This window comes from Leguminivora glycinivorella, chromosome 1 (assembly GCF_023078275.1).
Source record: "Leguminivora glycinivorella isolate SPB_JAAS2020 chromosome 1, LegGlyc_1.1, whole genome shotgun sequence".
NCBI lineage: Eukaryota > Metazoa > Arthropoda > Insecta > Lepidoptera > Tortricidae > Leguminivora > Leguminivora glycinivorella.
The window spans coordinates 28,680,330-28,700,262 of NC_062971.1; the positions used below are offsets into that span (position 1 = coordinate 28,680,330).

The 19,933-nt window shown below is 39.6% G+C and overlaps 2 protein-coding genes across 2 annotated transcripts; one reads left to right on the forward strand and one right to left on the reverse strand.

Annotated features, from left to right (window-relative positions):
• Nucleotides 1-10: 10 nt before the first annotated feature.
• LOC125225142 (WASH complex subunit 4) lies at nt 11-3,442 on the forward strand. Its single transcript, XM_048128718.1, is given in 3 exon segments — nt 11-1,970; nt 1,973-2,106; nt 2,344-3,442. Coding segments are annotated over 3 exon segments (2,235 nt in total). The 5' UTR covers nt 11-76; the 3' UTR covers nt 2,551-3,442.
• Nucleotides 3,443-6,537: 3,095 nt separating this feature from the next.
• LOC125232016 (pre-mRNA-processing factor 40 homolog B) lies at nt 6,538-19,808 on the reverse strand. The gene is made up of 18 exons (XM_048137629.1): nt 19,662-19,808; nt 19,346-19,570; nt 18,909-19,064; nt 18,625-18,773; nt 17,987-18,144; nt 17,315-17,439; nt 16,872-17,020; nt 16,252-16,363; nt 16,021-16,146; nt 15,164-15,293; nt 14,339-14,445; nt 13,974-14,079; nt 13,320-13,549; nt 12,350-12,547; nt 11,615-11,719; nt 10,542-10,688; nt 8,830-9,005; nt 6,538-7,089 (listed from the first exon to the last, which is right to left on the reverse strand). The coding sequence occupies exons 1-18, from the start codon at nt 19,662-19,664 to the stop codon at nt 6,984-6,986; spliced, it is 2,508 nt and encodes an 835-aa protein (XP_047993586.1). The 5' UTR covers nt 19,665-19,808; the 3' UTR covers nt 6,538-6,983.
• Nucleotides 19,809-19,933: the final 125 nt, after the last annotated feature.

The following is a 19,933-nucleotide window of genomic DNA, read 5'->3' on the forward strand; positions in this document are numbered from 1 at the left end:
TCCATGGTTCCCAGAACAATTTCTTCAAAGATATTTATCATCACTTTGTGCAAGCCATGGAAAGTTGTCCCAGACAATGCTAAAAGCCCGGCAAGCATACATGACCAGCAAGAAGTCAACCCTCGCTCGAGATGTCACTACTCTCCAGGCAGTGTGCACACAGTGGGTACTCAACATGGAGGACATTTATTCCTCCAGCCATCGAGAGTTGGGAGCGGCAGAAATGAATGTACACTCCAAGACCCTTTTAGATGGATTGGATTTGGCTTCCAATATCAACTATTCCATTTTAACATTAATCAATTTACATCTTTGTTTAGGAGTTCCACTTTCGAAAAGTGTACTCAAGTCATTGTTTGAGGTAACAGAGGTACTGAAGAGCATAAAAAACGCAGTCAGCCGAAATCACGATCAGATATTAAACTCTGTAAACATGGTTATTCAACACCTGTCTTTTCAAGCGACATGTTCCGTTCTAGAAGTAAAGAAGACATTGATGGGGGACAAGAACTATGCAAATAAGAGATTAGATGACTTAACATGCATTGTTATTGCGGAAAGAGCCCTCAAGGGGACAGTCACAGTAGAACGAAACATTGCTGCTAATATAGCCCTGAGTTTTATCCCAGAAAGTGTTTATATTGATGATAGCTATGAAAAACTGGGGTTACTACTTGAAAAAATACAATCACTGGCAAACTTTATAAAAGTAATGGAAGACTTGTGCAATTGTTCGTGGGTATTTTGGCATCAAAATGTCATACCTATTTATTTTGAACAAAATTTCACCACCCAATTGAACGTCTTGAAATTGAAATACTTTTTGATGGTATTGGAGGACTGTGTGGTGTTTTTACATAAGACTGATAAACAGTTCAGAGAAGACAAAGCCAATGAGTTGCTTGACAATATCAAAGTCCTCATAACAGAAAATGTTCTACGAACTACGAATCAAAACATAGAAACTAATTTACGACTGCACATTCATTCCCACTTGCAACTTGATGTTATCAATCCATTTACAACAGACATGACGAAAAAGCTGTTGCTAGTAATTGATAGATTTCGAGTCCAGTGTGTCTACATGGCAGTCATACCATCGCTGGAACATTACTTGTCCACAATGTATTACAACTTAACCACCGTTGTTTTATCAGACTGGAAAACCTATGGGGAAATGAGACAAATGGCTAAATTCAAATTTAATCTAACCACAGTCCAAGACAACCTGCCCACGCAAACCTTAGAACAAGGATTGGATGTTCTAGAAATCATGCGCAACATACATATATTTGTGTCCAAATATCTATACAATCTCAACAACCAGATATTTATAGAAAAGAGCAGTAATAACAAACATTTGAATTCAATAAATATCAAACACATCGCCAATTCTATAAGGACCCATGGCACGGGTATAATGAACACCACAGTCAATTTTACATACCAATTTTTGAAGAAGAAATTCTTTACTTTCTCACAATTTATGTACGACGAGCACATAAAATCACGACTCATCAAAGATTTGCGAAATTTCAAGGAAATTGCAGATTCTAACGGAAATATGTATCCGTATAAAAGCGCGGAAAAGTTCAACAAGGGTATAAAAGCTCTGGGACTGGCAGAAGATGGCCAGAGTTACTTGGACCTGTTCAGAGACCTGATTAGTCAGATCGGCAATGCTATGGGTTACGTTCGAATGATTCGATCTGGTGGAAGACATTGTTGTGCTGACGCCACCGCATTCTTACCTTCTCTAGAGCCCACAAAGTCATTTAAAGAATTAGCTGAAGAAAGTGGTGTAGACGCTAAAGTAATTCAGGCATCTGAAGTTTTGGAAAGCAACATCAATTGCTTAATAAGCAATTTTATTCAAGGAACAGAATACTTTAAATTGCTTTTAGATGTATTTGCGCCAGTTTTCAGAAACCCCAAAAATGTCCATCTAAAAAACTTCTACATCATTGTGCCCCATTGACTCTGAATTTCGTAGAACACATGATTTTGTCGAAGGACAAGATGTCGAAGAGGAATAAAGTTGGCGCTGCGTTTACAGACGATGGATTTGCCATGGGAATAGCGTATATACTCAAATTGCTTGATCAGGTAATCTGTTACATTTTAGTCAAAAACATATACCAGATTTTTAAAGTCTATGTGAAAATCACCGACAAAAGCTTGTAGACCTTCAAAAACCTCCAAGAAAATAGCGTACACCCATCTAAAAGGCCGGTAATGCACCTTCAACCTTTCTGGTGTTTTGGTTGTCCATGACATATAGCTTAACAAAACATACAAATATGATTTTATGACGAATGTAAATGTAAAGTAATACTTTTTCAGGATCCAAGTTTCGAGGCTCTTCACTGGTTTGATTCTGTATGGAAGCACATTAAAGACGAAAGGAAAGTCCTCGAGGAACAGAAGGCTAAGGGCTCGGTACAACTACAGCAAGCCCTGGCACTCACCGAGAAAAAGATCAAGACCTTGGAGGAAGAATATAAACTCCTCTATTACAGTCTGACAAGTGCTAGAATATTTTTCAGATAGGTATGTGTCATGTAATACTTACTTATTTATTTATTTTAAGACTGTCTCATAGATATGCCATTGTTTAATTGTATTGTACTGTGAAAATCATATTTCTGATTACGAACAAGGGAACAAATGTATAAAATGTAGTGATATTAGAATTGTTAAATATTATAAATTACCTATAACTATTATATAAAGCCAATAGTATAAAATAAATTAAGTTGTAACATAAATTGACAACTTTAATTTCATGAATATAATTAAACAAACCATTAAATTATCCGTCGATCTGGTTTAGAGCATAGAGTCGCGATTTCACGATTACTCCCGACCTACTCAAAAGGTATCTAGAACTTAATAGATAGTGGAATTCCATTATAGGTAGCAAGACCCTGAGATCCATGGATTAAATGAAATATATTTATTATTCCGTATAGTTTATTTACTTATTGTTAAAAGACTAACTTAATATCTAGGAACGTAAATACAACACAATGAAATTACTTATGCAAAATAAGTTTTCTTGTAATCTATATTCTCAATAGAAGGATGTTTGCGAACATCGCCTATATCACTATAATCCATTTATCATTGTTTTCTATTGAATCTAATAAAGTGAATTTCATACATATTTAAATTCTGAAACTTAGGTATGGGTGAATCGTGAAATGTTTGGAATTCAGTATTGTTTGCCTTTGGCTAGTCTGTGGCCAAGGGTAAGCCCATTTATAATAATAATAAAAAAAATGTTCTAAACCCTGACCAGAAATAGATGACTATTGTCAAAGAGGATCGAGTATTGTTTATAGAGAGTTACTGTCGAAGTAAAATGTGTAATCACAGTGCATAGACTGCCATCTCTCGACACAGGCTTAAAACTATTGGACCTCAGTTTTGACAATTCGGCCCATATTCTTAGCTTGATATGTTTTAAAATGTCAAATATTAATATTAGCGCCATCTAGCCGAGCGTACCCGAAAGGTGTAATGCCATCTAGGCCACCGTACCTTTTTCTGTATGGTACTGAGGTACGTTTTTTTTCTTTTTTCTATATATGTCTTTGCGTTATATATGTTAGGCTTGTGCCGTTTCGTTCGTTGCTCGGAGCGCTCCGATCTCATTCGATCGCTCCCACGAACTAGTTCACTCATTTAGGTCTTTTGCTCATTTAGTTCAGCCAGACCAGCAACCATTGCGGTCGGAAAGATCAGAACGAATGGGACTAAATAGTGTCAAATGATACGAATAGTCCACAGATACTAATAATTCCGAGCCGAAAGATTGTAAGTAACAGAAACTTAATATGAAAACTTGACGTTTTTGTGTTGCTCTGCTAAATAGCTCGCTCTCGGTCGGCGCAGTCACACACACTCGTTCTCGATCTAAACCGCTCGCGCTCGCTGATCCTATAAAGAACTAAATGAGCAAAGACCGATTCACAGAGCACGGAAAAATTTAGTTAATTTCGGTCATTGATGGGATTTTATTCCTAACAGTTCATAGTTCGTGAACGACACAAGCCTAATATATGTCTTTGCTATTGTTAAGAGGGCGCTGTTATCCTGATGTATGCGGTGACAGTTCAGTATACTACGAAAAAATAATTGTAATGAAATCCCGCAACATGATGGCGCGTAGTCATATATTTCTAGTCACGCTTTACGATTCTTTTCCGTACAGACTATATTTGTATGATGGTATGAATTAACTTATATATATTAAATATAGTAATCAGAAACCAACATGAATGTTAAGCATACAAATTACAAAGGGCATTGAGATACAGAATTTATGAACTTACGAAAACATAAGTAGCCTTGATATCTAGTAAAAATGACGACGGTTGAATATAGTCCAAGGGCCTAGAGCATAAAATACAAGCTAATACTATTAGTAACATTATTTTACGACCATAACCACTATGCTATTAGTGATTAAATGTGTAACTAGCTTGTATTACTTTAAGTTGTATCACCAAAAGCGAGTTAGCTATGAGCTATTGGCAATAGAAACGAATAAACTATAGTCACTCCCGTGTAAATAAAAGAGAGCGAGCGACTTGTAGTTCATAACTCGGCCGCGAATAGGGCTTGCAATATCGGACGATTTTCAATTCCGGAACTGGTTTTCGAGATTGGACTTCAATTCCGGAATTCCGGAACTAGTTCCGGAATTGAAAAATTTTTTTTTGGTTTGGTTTTCTGGTGGGTTTTTGATGAAATAATACAATTTTAAATCGAAATTTATTATAAATCGACGTTTAAGACAATAACTCCGTACCTGAAAGGCATATAACACTGAAATTTTCATTTTAGTAATTTTACAGGAAAGCCCATTTTGTGTCAAAATCGGTCTTGCAAGGTATTTCGAACTACAGTTAACGATACAAACGAGGTTTTAGTGCCAGTTTTCTGATAGTGGTCAACGTAAAAGTTATTTTTTTATCCATTGACCATCGAAATAATATAAAAGTAATAATTTACAAGACTGGCATAACGTCTTGTTCACATAACTGTAATAAAAGAAATATTGAATTACCTTTATCAGACTCGAGTAGGGACAAAAGATATCCAAGCTAGCCCAAAAACAGATTTTATGATTTATTCCTAGGTACCTACATGTACACCTTAATTTTTTGTAAAAAAATAAATCATTCTTTTCATATTCATCATTTTCCATACATTTGCTTCTCAAATCTTTCGATTTTGTGGTAAGTGGTAATAGACTTAGATAGAGTTTAGTAAAATATGCAGTTATGCACACGTCTTTGTGAAAAGTGTATAAAGTAACTACGACGTTATGCTTGTGAATGAATGTAATACCAAATACTACGATTTGCGTCTGAACTTAAGACTTTATGCCTAAAATATTCAGTGCTATGAGAAAAGAAGTAAAATTTTGAGTTTATGCCGCTTTAATACCGATTAATTTAGATTACTGAAATTTAAGTTCGATCTAATAAATTGAGCATATAGGTAAATAACGCTAATAAAATAATAATGTACCTAATGTTATTTATTTATATTTAATTGTTCTTCAGTAATCGAGCATAACACTCAACTCCCGGCTAGTAATTTTAAATTATCACAAAACACAACTTTCTAAAACAAATATTTACTTTAAACTGATTATATATTTCATTTATTAGCTAAAACAATTGAGAGCAAAACCAGAAAGTGACAATGGTATAATATTAGCGGGTTAAAACTACACTATCTCGCTCTAACTAGCCCTGGATGCAACCTTTTGGTCATAAAATAGGCACTACCTGAATCCGAGCAGTGTCTAACTATTGAATTTACATATCTTTTATAGACGCGGTGGTAGTTTTGTAAAATAACCAGGCTGATATTACACGTTTTCGTCCAAAAATATATCTTTTTTCAATTCCGGAATTTTCGAGATTATGTGTTTCAATTCCGGAACTGTAATATCGGAAAAATTGTCCGAAATTCCGGAATTTCGAGATTCCGGAATTCCGGAATGCAAGCCCTAGCCGCGAACTACTCGTCCGCGCTGCATCGCGTCTTTTTAACCGACTTCAAAAAAAGGAGGTTCTCAATTAGTCTGTTTTTTTTTAGGGTTCCGTAGCCAACTAGGAACCCTTATAGTTTCGCCATGTCTGTCTGTCCGTCCGTCCGTCCGTCCGTCCGCGGATAATCTCAGTAACCGTTAGCACTAGAAAGCTGAAATTTAGTACCAATATGTATATCAATCACGCCAATAAAGTGCAAAAATAAAAAATGGACAAAAATGTTTTATTAGGGTACCCCCCCTACATGTAAAGGGGGGGGCTGATATTTTTTTTCATTTCAACCCCAACGTGTGATATATTGTTGGATAGGTATTTAAAAATGAATAAGGGTTTACTAAGATCGTTTTTTGATAATATTAATATTTTCGGAAATAATCGCTCCTAAAGGAAAAAAAAGTGCGTCCCCCCCCTCTAACTTTTGAACCATATGTTTAAAAAATATGAAAAAAATCACAAAAGTAGACGATAGCTCATAGTTCACTCGTTTTTGTTGGGACCAGTGCCAGGAATCCGGCCCAAGTGGTATAGCACGACTTAAACACTCGCATGCGAGTTCATACTTGAAGTCGCGCTATATGTATTACCTCTGCCACACACACTGCCCTACTCGCGCGATTATCGCACTAGGTTCTTGCCGGCCCTTTGACTCGCGCCAAATACAGACAAAATAGGGAGCGGTGGGCATGACGAGTAGTGCGGCCACACTGTGCCTCTGCCTACTTCCCTCGCCGCTCGTCAAGTGTATGGCTGAGGTATATGGACGCCCATATGAGATCGCAAGTTGTGGCCAGGTGTTGTGAACATTTAGTTGGTTTCGTCACCCGTGGAGTCTCCTCGCGGGTGCGGGTGGTGGAGCGGCCCGGGCGGGTGGGTGGGGTAGGCGTTGTAGATGCGCACGTGCGTGACGCTGCGTCAGTCCTCGTGCTCGTGCAGCTGCGCCAGCAGCGCCGCGCGCCGCGACTCCAGCTCCGCGTCGCTCCACGCCGTCGTCGTGGCCGATGCTGACGTCGATGACGCCCTGCGAACGTTGCTAGCATGAGACCCGAATAAGTCCGTTTTCACATTATCCGATCCGATATCGGATGGCGGAAGAATTTCTATGGAAAACATCCAAGATGGCGTCTGTAATGTATGGGATATCGGTCCTACATCCGGTATCGGATCGGATAATGTGAAAACACACTAATACTCTAGCGCTTATCAAGTTCAACAGAAAGATCGTGTATGCGAGCCATCTAAGGGCACACCAGACAGCAGAAAATAATAATAACCCAAATTAAAGATTGCCTACACCAGAACAGATACTGTCGCTGTAGCAGAAATCGACCAGAAGGAAAAGCGGGAGCTTGTTTAGGTTGCGTACTTTACGTGATCCAAGAAATATGCACGCGGCTTTACTTATTAATCTTATTATTATGATCAGGGTTAGGGATTTCTTCTGACAAAAATTGTTTATAATAATGGGTACAGTTGCTTACATGTATCTTGGGTAACGTAAACAATAACCTGTTTTTCTGTCCTTTCCTCACTATCAAATGTAATGTAAATGTTCGTGTCCTTTCATAGTTTTGATTAGTCTGTTTCTTCTGTACCATATTTGAGGTTATGTTTCTATCCTGTAATTGTCTTTAAAGCCGTGTTTTGTTCTCTTTATATCTTCCGTAGTGTGCATAATATAAACTTGATATGATCACTTCACTTAATTTTTTTACCTAAACTTTCTCCTTGGTACGTAGATGTACATAATTATAAGCCTCCATGTTACGTTGTGTTGTTTTCAAATCATTTATTTTCTAATACCAAATATTTATTTTACTGTTTTTTATCACTTGTTTACATTATTTAATGATTTACCACTAATATTTATAGTTGAACTATCTATGTCATAGCGTAATGTAATAATTTATTATTATTGTGCTGTACGGTATGGCCATGTTGTAAGTAATGCAAATCAGGCAAATGTCAATTGATGGAATAGACAAAATGGCGCCTTCAGTAAGGACGCGTTCAACTTACGGTAGGGCCGTACCGTGCGGCTGCGTTCGTGTCTCGCAAATGGTCTCGTCGGAAGATCAGCGCTGACCTCCGGGTCGGCATTATGCTGAGACGGGACCATTTCGTGATAAACTTATCCATCCCATGTACATTTGTAGTTTTAGTCATACTTAATGCATAATGTGTAGTTTTTAAGTTTATTACGAATAAATATTTTGATTGATTGATTGATTGAATAACGACGTAGCCGAATGGCACAAACGCTCACGAAACGAAACGCTCGTATATATCTATCTCTATCTACCGCGCTACAAGTACATGTCGGCGGCCGCGAGTTCGCGGCCCATTCAGCGGTGACGACCTTCGCGCGGCGCAATAAAATTCAATGTCGGCTGCTCGCGTGCGGCCCGTTTGAATAAGTTTGTTTGAGGTATGAATTTAGAATGGCGGCATTTTGTGAACATCAAAGGAGTGAGCCTTCTGTACTTGTACTATTATATATTCTGTGGTATTGGCGCGACAGAGCCAGACCACGTTTCGTTTTCGTTTCGCGTCGGAGAAATGCCATTCGGCTACGGGGCCTGTATACCAAAAATATACAGTCAAGAAGGAAAGTGTATGTAATACATTAAATATTTGATAGCTGGAAATATTATTGCTAAACCATCTCGCAGACTCTAAAAAGAAGAATAGAAATAGAAACTCTTCAAAGCAAGTTTAACTAATTACACCATTTCTTCAAACTTTGTATCGAGAGGTATACCTTTCCTTGTCCTTCTTGTCGCGTTTCTCTTTCTTCTTCTTGGGCTTGTAGGCGTGGTCGGGGTCGGCGGCGGCGGCGGGGGAGGCGGGCGCGCTGCGCTTGCTCTTCTTTTTCTTTTGTGGCGGCGGCGACGTGTCCGAGATACCGCCCTCCTCCGGTGACGCTGAACGCTGTACCTACAACACACCAATGTTACAACTCTTGTGACATGTTATATGTGGGATAGACTTAAATCAAAGAGAATTGTTCAGGCCATTAATAGCTGCATTTCGTCACAGGTTTCATAATGCTACTATAGTAGAGTGCTGGAACAACCTTCCGCCACTTATTTGGGAGAGTATTACTGATAGTGGGTTCAAATCCAATCTCAAGTATTCAATTCCCTATAATATACCAATACCAAATAATTAAAAAAAAATACGTACAATACGGGTACCTTTATAGCTGTAATATGTAAGCATTTGTATATCTTATTTAAAACACATTATTATACAAAATCCAGCAAATACTTTGCAAAATAAGTTATACGCAATCAAGTCTCCTTTTGATCAGGAAAAATGACGGTGGTTCGATTTCAGGGCCTCGAGAGGCCTTCGAATCTTTTTTTCGTATACGATTTTTTTTCGGTAGATTGCCGATTCCCGAGGGGCAAACTGTCCCGAGATGAGTCCCTTATCGATTGCGCAGTGGGCCTTAGTGCGTTTTCACATTATCCGATCCGATATCGGATGTCGGACCGATATCCCATATAATTACACCGCCATCTTTGATTTTTTCCTTTGAAATCCTTCCTACTTCCGATATCGGATCGGATAATGTGAAAACGCACTTAGGTCCACCTCGTCGACTCACAAAAACGACTAATTTTCACGAAATCGAAATTTATAAACGCGCTCAGACTACGATTTGTGTTGCAGGTAGTTCCTACTCACGGTTGCAGGTTCGTCGCGCGTGTTTCTTCTAGGAATTCTTGTATTTGCGCTTTTCTGAGCCCCGAGGCGGGCTCGAGGCACGAGCGTGCCTAACCGTGACTTACAATATGGAGTTTCATTATTCGACGGATATTACGATCTACTGCCGACAGCAACACAACTGTCGAAGGGAGTACTCACGGGTGCAGGTTCGTCGCGCGTGTTTCTTCTAGGAATTTCTTGTATTTGCGCTCTTCTGAGTCCCAGGTGGCGGCGCTCGAGGCACAAGCGTGCCTAAACGTGATTTACAATATGGCGGACTGTGACTCACAATATGGAGTTTCATTATTACGATCTACTGCCGACAGCAACACAACTGTCGAAGGGAGTACTCACGGGTGCAGGTTCGTCGCGCGTGTTTCTTCTAGGAATTCTTGTATTTGCGCTCTTCTGAGCCCCAGGAGGCGGCGCTCGAGGCACGAGCGTGCCTAACCGCGATTTACAATATGGCGAACTGTGACTCACAATATGGAGTTTCATTATTCGACGGATATTACGATCTACTGCCGACAGCAACACAACTGTCGAAGGGAGTACTCACGGGTGCAGGTTCGTCGCGCGTGTTACTTCTAGGAATTTCTTGTATTTGCGCTCTTCTGAGTCCCAGGTGGCGGCGCTCGAGGCACAAGCGTGCCTAAACGTGATAAAATTTACAATATGGCGGACTGTGACTCACAATATGGAGTTTCATTATTACGATCTACTGCCGACAGCAACACAACTGTCAAAGGGAGTACTCACGGGTGCAGGTTCGTCGCGTGGTTTCTTGTGCTTCTTCTTGGACTTCTTGTGTTTGCGCTCCTCTGAGCTCCAGGAGGCGGCACTTGCGGCGCCCGGGGACGCGGAGCGCTGCGGGGCCGGCGTGCCTGACCTCGATTTGGACGGCGACTGCAACGAGGAATACAATAGTAATACCTACTCAGCTACTCACAATATGAGAAAATATAAAATAATGTAAAAACAACCATCAATATTAATCTCAAAAATGAAGCATTTGGTTGACGTAACGTGACCGAACAACTGGCGGACTCCTCACACAACGCATCGTTGCGTTCTAAGAGAAAATGCTGCCAGCATCCTTGGTACAATACCTCAAGGGCGTATTAGGTATTTTAGATTTAAGAATACGAAGTTTAGAGTCAACATATACAATTCTTTAGGTTGCTACAGCGCCTACAATTCCACCGAGTAGTTAAGTTTTTAAAGGAGCTAAAAAGTGTTACTCTGTCTGACTATCTGAATCCATATAAAGAAACCCAGTCAGTGTTTATTTCAGTTTGTAAAGACTCTTTTATAAAACGAATACACTTTTAGATTTATATGTAAAAAAATCTTATACTTTTAAACGAGCAATTCTTGTATATTTATTTATTTATATATACCAACGATCTCGGAAACCGCTCTAACGATTTCACTGAAATTTGTTATGTGGGGGTTTTCAGGGGTGAAAAATCGATCTAGCGTAGCCTTAGATCCCGGAAAACGCGAATTTTCGAGTTTTCATGAGTTTTTCTTTCGCGTTAGTAAACGTCAAATATGGTCGTTAATTTCGTCGCGCGCGCGCATCGATTCCGCTTAGCTCAGTCGTAGGTCGGTCTAATGTACGCAGATAGATCGTAGGTGTCAGGGTTTCAAATCCCGGCCAGAAATTAAGTTTTTGTTTTTGTCTTTTTTTTTGTATTTATAAAATTTTTTTTTTATCTAAAGTCGTGATATATTAAAATAGAACCGAGCGAAGCTCGGTCGCCCAGATATTATTATCTTATATATGGATTTAGATTCTGCATACCTAAGCTCTATAATGAGAAACATACCAGAGATTGTGAGTGAGACCGCTTCTTTTTCTTGGAGCGCTTGGCCTTCCGCGGCTTCGGGTGGTGGTAGTGCATGCAGCTCTCCTCTTGCTCGTTTTGGAAGTCCTGAAAAAAAGGAAATATTGACACTTCTTCTGGTGAAAGCTGGCGTCCGCCTATAAAATATACTAGTGGGCAACACGTTGAGTAAATTGATTAAAACAATACGGAACCCTAATTATAAAACTCGCTGGCCAGCACATCGTCTTATGGGTAGTGAGCTATTAAAGACAGTATTTTTTTGAGGTTTATTATAAAAGTCAGTTTTATAATAATAAAAAATTGCATACATTTCCAATTTCGTTGTTCCCAAGAATGCACAATGGATATTAAGGCTCACACCAGCAACTCTCGACATTTCATGATTTAGCTTGACACGGCTACTACCGACTTGACTCGTGACACATTCGCTAACATCAACTTAACTGTCTATCATAAATAATTTCACTCTTATTAATATGCCTGTACAATCAAAATGCACAGAAAGCAAGTTACGTGCACGTCAGCAAATGTCAGTCAGTAGGCTTAGCATATGATTGCCGCGAGATAGATGATGATCTTCTGCAAACTGTATTAATGACATAAGGATGGGTAGTCTATCTCGCGGCGACATACTCTCTCTCGCAGCAATCATGTGCTACTGGCCTTTTAAAGCATGTGGTAAGGGTACAAAAGTGCAACAGAAACAGCACTTACCTTGTATATCCTAAGGCGGTCGTCCTCATCAGGCACAGCCGCGAACTCCGGCGCCTCCAGGTCGAGTTTCTCCTTGACTTCGCTCCAAGGCACCTGGTGGTCCACGTTGGCTTCGCTTAGTGCCCATTTGAACGCGCTTTCTATCTTCTTTTGAGCCTTTGATTCCTCTTTCATTTTTTCTTTGTTTCTTGCTTCAGCCTGTTGAAAAATTGTATGTATAAGCACAGTATAATAATGAGTACTATCGTACAGTATGGCCACTCTCGAACTCCGCTGAAAGCGCCGCCCACCCCCTCTCGGTTACCGTACAGTTACCGCCTGTCAAAAACGCGAACAGTCGACCTGTCATATCTCACTCATACAAGCATGGTACGCGTTCACCTACACGAGCTTAGACTGTGTGCTAGGAACGCGCCTCTTTCATATATTTTATCGCCAGTGTCCGAGGTGTGGCATAAGTAATAATACTGCCGGTGCAACATCAGGCAAGACTAATTAAGTACATATTACAATGCGCATTGCCGACTACCACAGCACACGTTGAGCTCTGGCAGCCTACGTCACTGGCATCGGAACAAAACATATCGTTTGTACCTGTAGAGTAACTGTACATTCTACAGAAACCAACTGTATCCCGAACTCTTCAAGGCTCTTGGAAGTTGCAAGACTTGCTGTTCTCGCACACCACTGTTATATTAGTATACTCTTCAAGGCTTGTGTCCGGTTAGGCTTTTTTTAATACTACATCGGTGGCAAACAAGCATACGGTCCGCCTGATGGAAAGCGGCTACCGCAACCTATGGACGCCTGCAACTTGCTGCTTGAACCACGTAGGAGTTGTTACCTTCTCTAACAGCGAGTTTTGTACGTGAACTTGACATTGCTGGCGTCTAAAGCGGCCTCGCACGCTGCAGTAGCAAAATTCTCGAAGCTCGTATCCTGTTTCGCTTGAACCATGAAGGAGTGTTACCTTCTCTAGCAGCGAGTTGTACGTGAGCTTGACATTGCCGGCGTCCAAGGCGGCCGACTTGCTGTCCTCGCACACGACGGTAGCGAACTCCTCGAAGCTGGTGTCCGGTTTCACTTCGAACTGCTTTTCTTTGAGGATCTCCTTGATGACCTTCTTTTCGTCGTGGAAGCGCGCCTTTAGGTTCTCCACGTAGAATTTGAATAAGTCTAGTGGGGTTGAACCTGTTTGACCTGGAATAAAATTATATATTTTTAGAAGATTATATAAGATCCCGTAGATAATCGCAGTACATATTGGAAGTAATTTTACTTATGAAACAACATGTAAAACCGGGTCTCTTACGTACAAATAGTCGAAAATTGTTTGACATGTTTCGCTCCATAACGAAGAGTATTTTTTGTGTTACGTAGCCGATAATTTGTGTGGATGAATTTTTAGTGTAGTGAATGTAGGTACTTAGTAGACTGAAACCCAACAAATGACAAAAACGCCGAAGGTTGTTTCTCGCCTGGCCTGCAGCCGCCGATACCCACGCGGGTCATCGCGCGTTCAATAAAAATGTTATGGAGCGAATCATGTCGAGCAATCTCCGACTATTATATATATAATATACCTATGTAAGTGACCCAGTCGGCCAAGTTTATTTATTCATACCTAGCATAGCAGAGAAGCGCATGTCAGCGGAGATGACAGGGTACAGCTCCACCCACAGCGACATTGATGTAAGCTTGCCTTCCTCATGCAGACTGTCCAGCAAGGCCTGTTGATGGAACGGTTTATTAGTTACTGTATAGTCTACTCAGTGTTATAACGAAGTATATGCAATAAAATAAAATAATATTTTTTGAGGGATCCAAATACACACCCAACTTCTTCGTTGTAAAAGGCGCCGAATTCTAAAGGAACTGTTTGTGTCTACATTCTCCGCCTTTTCTACTGAGAAGTCGCAGTAGGTACCAGAGAAAATTTCTTAATATATATTTAAAAAAATATAAATCGATTTTAAAATATCAACATACCAAAAAGTTGTCTCTGTTTTTTCTCTGTTGCCGTTTGTTTCTCTTTTTGAGCTGTTCTTTTTCTTGTAAATATTCAGCTTCCATATTCTTTATGTGTTGTTCAAAAACTGTAAGATAGAAAGAATAAATACGTTAATTAACAAAGTACTAGAATAGGCTAGTTTCCTATACTTAAAATAAAATATTTTGTGCAATGCACGAAATAAAGCACCGCACAATTAGAAGAAAAATATGGACAGTAGTTATGTTTAAACATAATTTCTATTTAATAAGTCAAAGAGAAAGAAATAAAGTAAATGAAGTGACCGTGACGTCACTCCTCAGTATTTCATAGTATTTCCATATCAGCAAATCGTTTTGACAGTTCTTAAAAAGAAGCTGACTTGACTAGTAGGAAACTAGCCTATTATAAAATTTTTGGAATGAGGGCATTTTAAAGATTACCTCAGCGGTTCTCGAAAAGTTTGTACAAAAATTAAGGAAAAAGTTAAATTTGTTTTTATTATTCCTATTTTGTTACCAAGATTTTTTTGATGAATTGAGATTTTAGTAAGTTTTATTTCGTCATTAAGGTTCTCTAGTACCTATCTATATTTTCTTAATTATAACAATTATCCTGTATATATCTTACGAAAGTCGACTTATATTACTAAATGTTGGTAACAGAATAGGATCAATTAAAATTTGCTGACGTGGCTATGTACAAAGTTGTCGGGAACTGCTCACCTATGTTTTGTATGGGAAGGTGAAATTCGCCCTAGCTTGCCGGGGACTTTTACTAGGATAAACTGAAGTAATTATTCTAATTTAAATTGTGGTACTTACCTATGAGCGCATCCTCCTTGTCCATGCCGAGCAGACTGACGTCATTCTTGAAGGCAGAGTTTTCCAACAACAACACCTGCGCCTCGCTCCATGTGCTGCTGTATGTGATTTCATTCATATTCTCTAATACCTAGAATAATATTTAGAGATTTCATATTATGCACGCCAAGAACACCTAAAGGCTTTGTAATTATTTGTGCGCCATACCACAGAATATATAATAGTACAAGTACAGAAGGCTCACTCCTTCGATGTTCACAAAATGTCGCCATTCTAAATTCTTACCTACATTAAGAAACGGACCGCACGCGAGCAGCCGACATTGAGTTCTATTGCGGCGCGAGAAGGTCGTCACCACTGAATGGGCCGCGAACTCGCGGCCGCCGGCATGTACTTGTAGCGCGGCGATAGATTCGCGGAGTGAGCCGCCGCTGGCCATACACTAATCATCATCAAAGAACTTTTTCAAATTTTAATTTTAAATTTGGTAGTCACCACGAGCGACATTTAAGCCTCCGCCACACAGAGCGTTTTGATAGCGTAGCGGAATGCGCGCTGAGTGCGCGCGCATTCTGCGCTCATTAGTTCCCGCCGGCGTCGGCTGGGCGCAACGCTAGCGTCCGTCCGGCGCACCGCTTTCATTGCGCTCCGCTAACGCTCCACCTACGCTGTCAAAACGCGCATGTGTGGCCGAGCTTTTAGGGCCAGTTGCATCAACTACTGCACAGTTCATGCAGATGCTAAATTAGGTAACGGACGGTTTAGTGCAACCGACCCTTACGTCGTGATAGTCGAATAACATGTCTAATTGTCTACTAATATGGACAATCTTCACCATTGCATTGTGTTGTTTTTACCTGTGCCAACATTTTCATGTTCCGTTTCTTCAATGCCTTAGCCTCCTCTTTTTCACGTTTCGCTATCGTAAATATGCAGTCTTCAAAAATGTCTCTACGGTCTGACTCTGGCACACATCGCCATATCTGAAAGAAATGGTCACATCACATTACATAGTTGTAATTCATAGTTCTGAACATTATTACAAATCAGAAGTTATAAACTTACAGTATAAATTCATTATAACTAACCTCTAAATTGCTAAACATGTCGTCACACTTGTAATACTTTGTCATGGATGTCACACGGTCACAACTCAGCAAGAATTCTTCAAGGTTTTCCCGATTTTTCTTTGTTTTTAACCTGAAAAAACAATTAATAAATTAGTGCTGTTCCAACTGAGGTAACATTAAATAACAAACAGTAGGTAAACTAAATCAATTAAATTATACACTTTTTTACCTTAAAAAAGCGCTGGTAGCCTAGCGGTAAGTACGTGCGACTTTCGTTCCGGAGGTCGCGGGTTTGAACTCGCACCAGCTTAACGCACATTTGATATTTGCAATGAGTTTTAAGGTCGGAATTAATGATGCGAAATGTCATTTGATATTTGCCGTTCGCTTTTTGTGTTCGGTGAAGGAAAACATCGTGATGGCTTAAACCTTGTTCCGTTTATTGACTAATTCCAATAAGGTCTTTCTAGTTTACCCTTTACGGGTTGGCGGGCCGTAAGGTCTTCGGATGGCAGTCGCTTTCGTAAAAACTAGTGCCTACGCCAAAATCTTGGGATTAGTTGTCAAAGCGGACCCCAGGCTCCCATGAGCCGTGGCAAAATGCCGGGATAACGCAAGGAGGATGATGACTTTTTTACCTTAATTCTTCTCTCTCATCTTTGATTTTCTGTGTTTTGTATGCATTAAAAGCTTGTTTTTTCTCATTGAGTTTTTTAAAGGTGGCATATCGAGGATCCTTAGATATGATTTTCACACATTGCTCCCAGGTAGCATTTGATGAAATATTCTGAAAAATGTAGCAAATATCTTGTATTACCTTTCCATTTAAAACATTATAACCTTTCGAAACCAACACGTCAAATATGAACACTCAATTTTGAATTACGCCAAAATTAATTAAGGTGTCATTTAATTTTTTGAAGCTGGTTCCTTGGGGAGCCGCGGGTCTTGAAACGCTAATTACATCATTAGCAAAGAGAATAAAAATTACAACTACATAATTAATTATATCCCTGAAATCGGCAACTACTGTGTAAGTGATATAACACATGAAGCTATACATATGTATATATTTCCTTACTTTATCTTTGAGAAGTTCTTTGAAAGCCTCAATAGCTTCTTTCTTGTCCTTGTACTGTGGTTCTGGTACGGCTTCAGCTGTCTCTCCTGGGGCCTGGGCAGGTGAAGCTACATCTTCAGGTTCAACTAAAAAATAAATATTGTTAAAACTTTTACATAGTTAATGTATAAAATTTATAAAATAATATTTACTCCACTATTCGAAATTTAAAATTAGTTGAGCCATTTTCCAGCAAATTTTTCCACTCTGTGGCTCGCCATATCTATGTATAAGGTACAAGCATATCTCGGTAAGCACCAAAGTAGGATGTTTCACAAAATTTCTACACATTTTACGTGCCAATGTCACCATTTTAATAAGATACTTCTATTAGGAGCTTCCAACAGCGCCAGTATCGCGTTTGAGTGGCGGCCTCAAGGAGGGAAGTGAGCCCGCAAACGCCTGGTACACACCTGGAGGCGGAGTGTTAAGAACGAGCTGAGGGAATATGGACTGAGCTGGAACAAAGCCAAGGCAGTGGCTCAAGATAGAAAGGCGTGGAAGGATCTTGTGGAGGCCCTATACACCTATGGGGTGCCTTAGAACATTCAACAACAACAACTTCTATGAAAATACATGTTGATGTTAAGTTGCCTTATACACACTATAGAATATATTAATTAATATACTCACTGTCATCAGGTATAGGTATAGAGCCAACTAGAGAAGGGTCTATAGCCGCAAGGGTCTTGGCCATGGCTTCATCAAGTGCCGAGCTGCCGGAGCTGGGCACTGCTGGAGACCCTGGCAGGGGCACCTCTCCAGGAGGCAGGTCCCCGTTCATAGCTGCTCTGTAATTGAAATTAACAATAAGTATCAGAAAAAAATTGTGTCTGCGTATTACAAAAAAACTGTAGTTCATTTAGCAACATACTTAAGGTGGTCTCTAATCTGGAAGAGATCACTCTTGTAAGAGCTAAAGAAGGCCTTTGCCAAGTGGCACACTGAACAAGAGATATGCTCTAATCTAGAAAAAAATGGGCTTAATATATAGATAGATAGAAGACCGGACGAGTTGGAGATTGCTCCACCGACAAGAGCACAGCTCTTAAGTTAGAAGAAGATATAGATAGATATTAACTAACACTAAATAAATTTTGAAGGATTATGTATTATTCATGGCAACTATGTGTACTTACTTACCTTTTGTGATGTTATGTGTGTAAATAATTTTCTGTTGTTGATCTGTATTTGTGTGTGTCTTTTATGTATTATTTTGCCATGAATAAAAATATTTCTATTTCTATATTTTAAATAGTATTAAAACTTACTGTGCAGCTTCCTCTGCAGCAATCTTATCCTTGATCTCCTGCAGCTCGGCAGGAACAACCCAACTGGACTCCTTAGTCTCAATGTTGTGATAGTACAGCCGGCCAGCATCCGTTGTATACTCTTTCCACACACAGGCAGAAAGCAGTTTCTAAAAAAATTTTCTTGTGCTGTATAGTTTTGTAAAATATACTTAAATGTCTTAGGTTAGGACAAATAGACTTAATGGAGGGTTTGGGGTACATGGGGTGATAAAAATAGTCATTATTGCTTTTATTTGAAATACCTCAGCAGGAGTCTTCAAATCATCCGGTTTCTCCCATAGACTCTGCTTTGACACTGAGTTGTAGTAATATGTCCGGCCATCAGGGGCCTTGTGTTCTGACCAGGGACTGGTGTGGTTGGAAATGGGAGCAATTTCTGGGGCTGGCGCAGTTAGGTCCTGTAATGTTGTGAAATTGATTACTACAAATAAACGAGAAGAGAAGACAGTATAAGTAACTTCTGTCTCATTACTCAGACTATGTAGAATATTTGAATGTCCATGCCTAAAGCATTTATATGGTTTAAGTGTAATAAATGTTATTAAAATAGCAAACGAAATTCTGATAAAATCACTTGCTCATGATGCATAAGAACTACATACAACATCAGTACACTTTGTAGCTAACAAAATCAAATTTAAAATAACCTCAAATCAATAGCATCATTCTGTGGCCTTACGGGTTTAAATGGTGGAAATCCTGGCGGAGGCATCGAGAACGGAGGTATCATAGGTGGAAAACCCATAGGAGGAGGCATTGCAGCCATTGCTGGAGTAATTCCAGGTACCGGGGGCATCGCCACTTGCGGCGGCATTGGGGGCGCTAGTCCGCCCAGCATCGGCGGCGGCAACAGCGGCGCCGCTGCCATCAATCCTGGCGAGCTTGTGCCAGTGTTGGACCCGTCCTTAAAGTAATAAAGTTACACAAAATCAGCATCAAACATCGACGAATGAAACTAAGCACACCACTCTCACACACGGTGTAAAATTACTTACCATTGTATTAAAAAATATCTATTAATCTTCTCAAATTTAGCTATTCCACCATTTGATCTTAAAATAATGTAAACAGTGGAGGAATATATAGAATTCAATCTAGTTTCCGTATAATAATAGTATGTTTTTTCGGAGTCGAAACGTCAAGCAGAAATTTGACGATGCGCACCACAGATAAATAATCACAAACAATTACAGATAACAAATACAGCCCCTTATTGACACTGGATAATGTTAAAACACCTTTACTTGGCTAACAATTTAAAAACTTG

Coding starts and splice junctions, on each gene's coding strand:
- LOC125232016 (XM_048137629.1), bottom strand. Junction 17,440..17,986: donor TATACCTATACCTGATGACA/GTGAGTATATTA, acceptor TTTATTTTTTAG/TTGAACCTGAAGATGTAGCT. Junction 15,294..16,020: donor ACATGAAAATGTTGGCACAG/GTAAAAACAACA, acceptor ATATTATTCTAG/GTATTAGAGAATATGAATGA.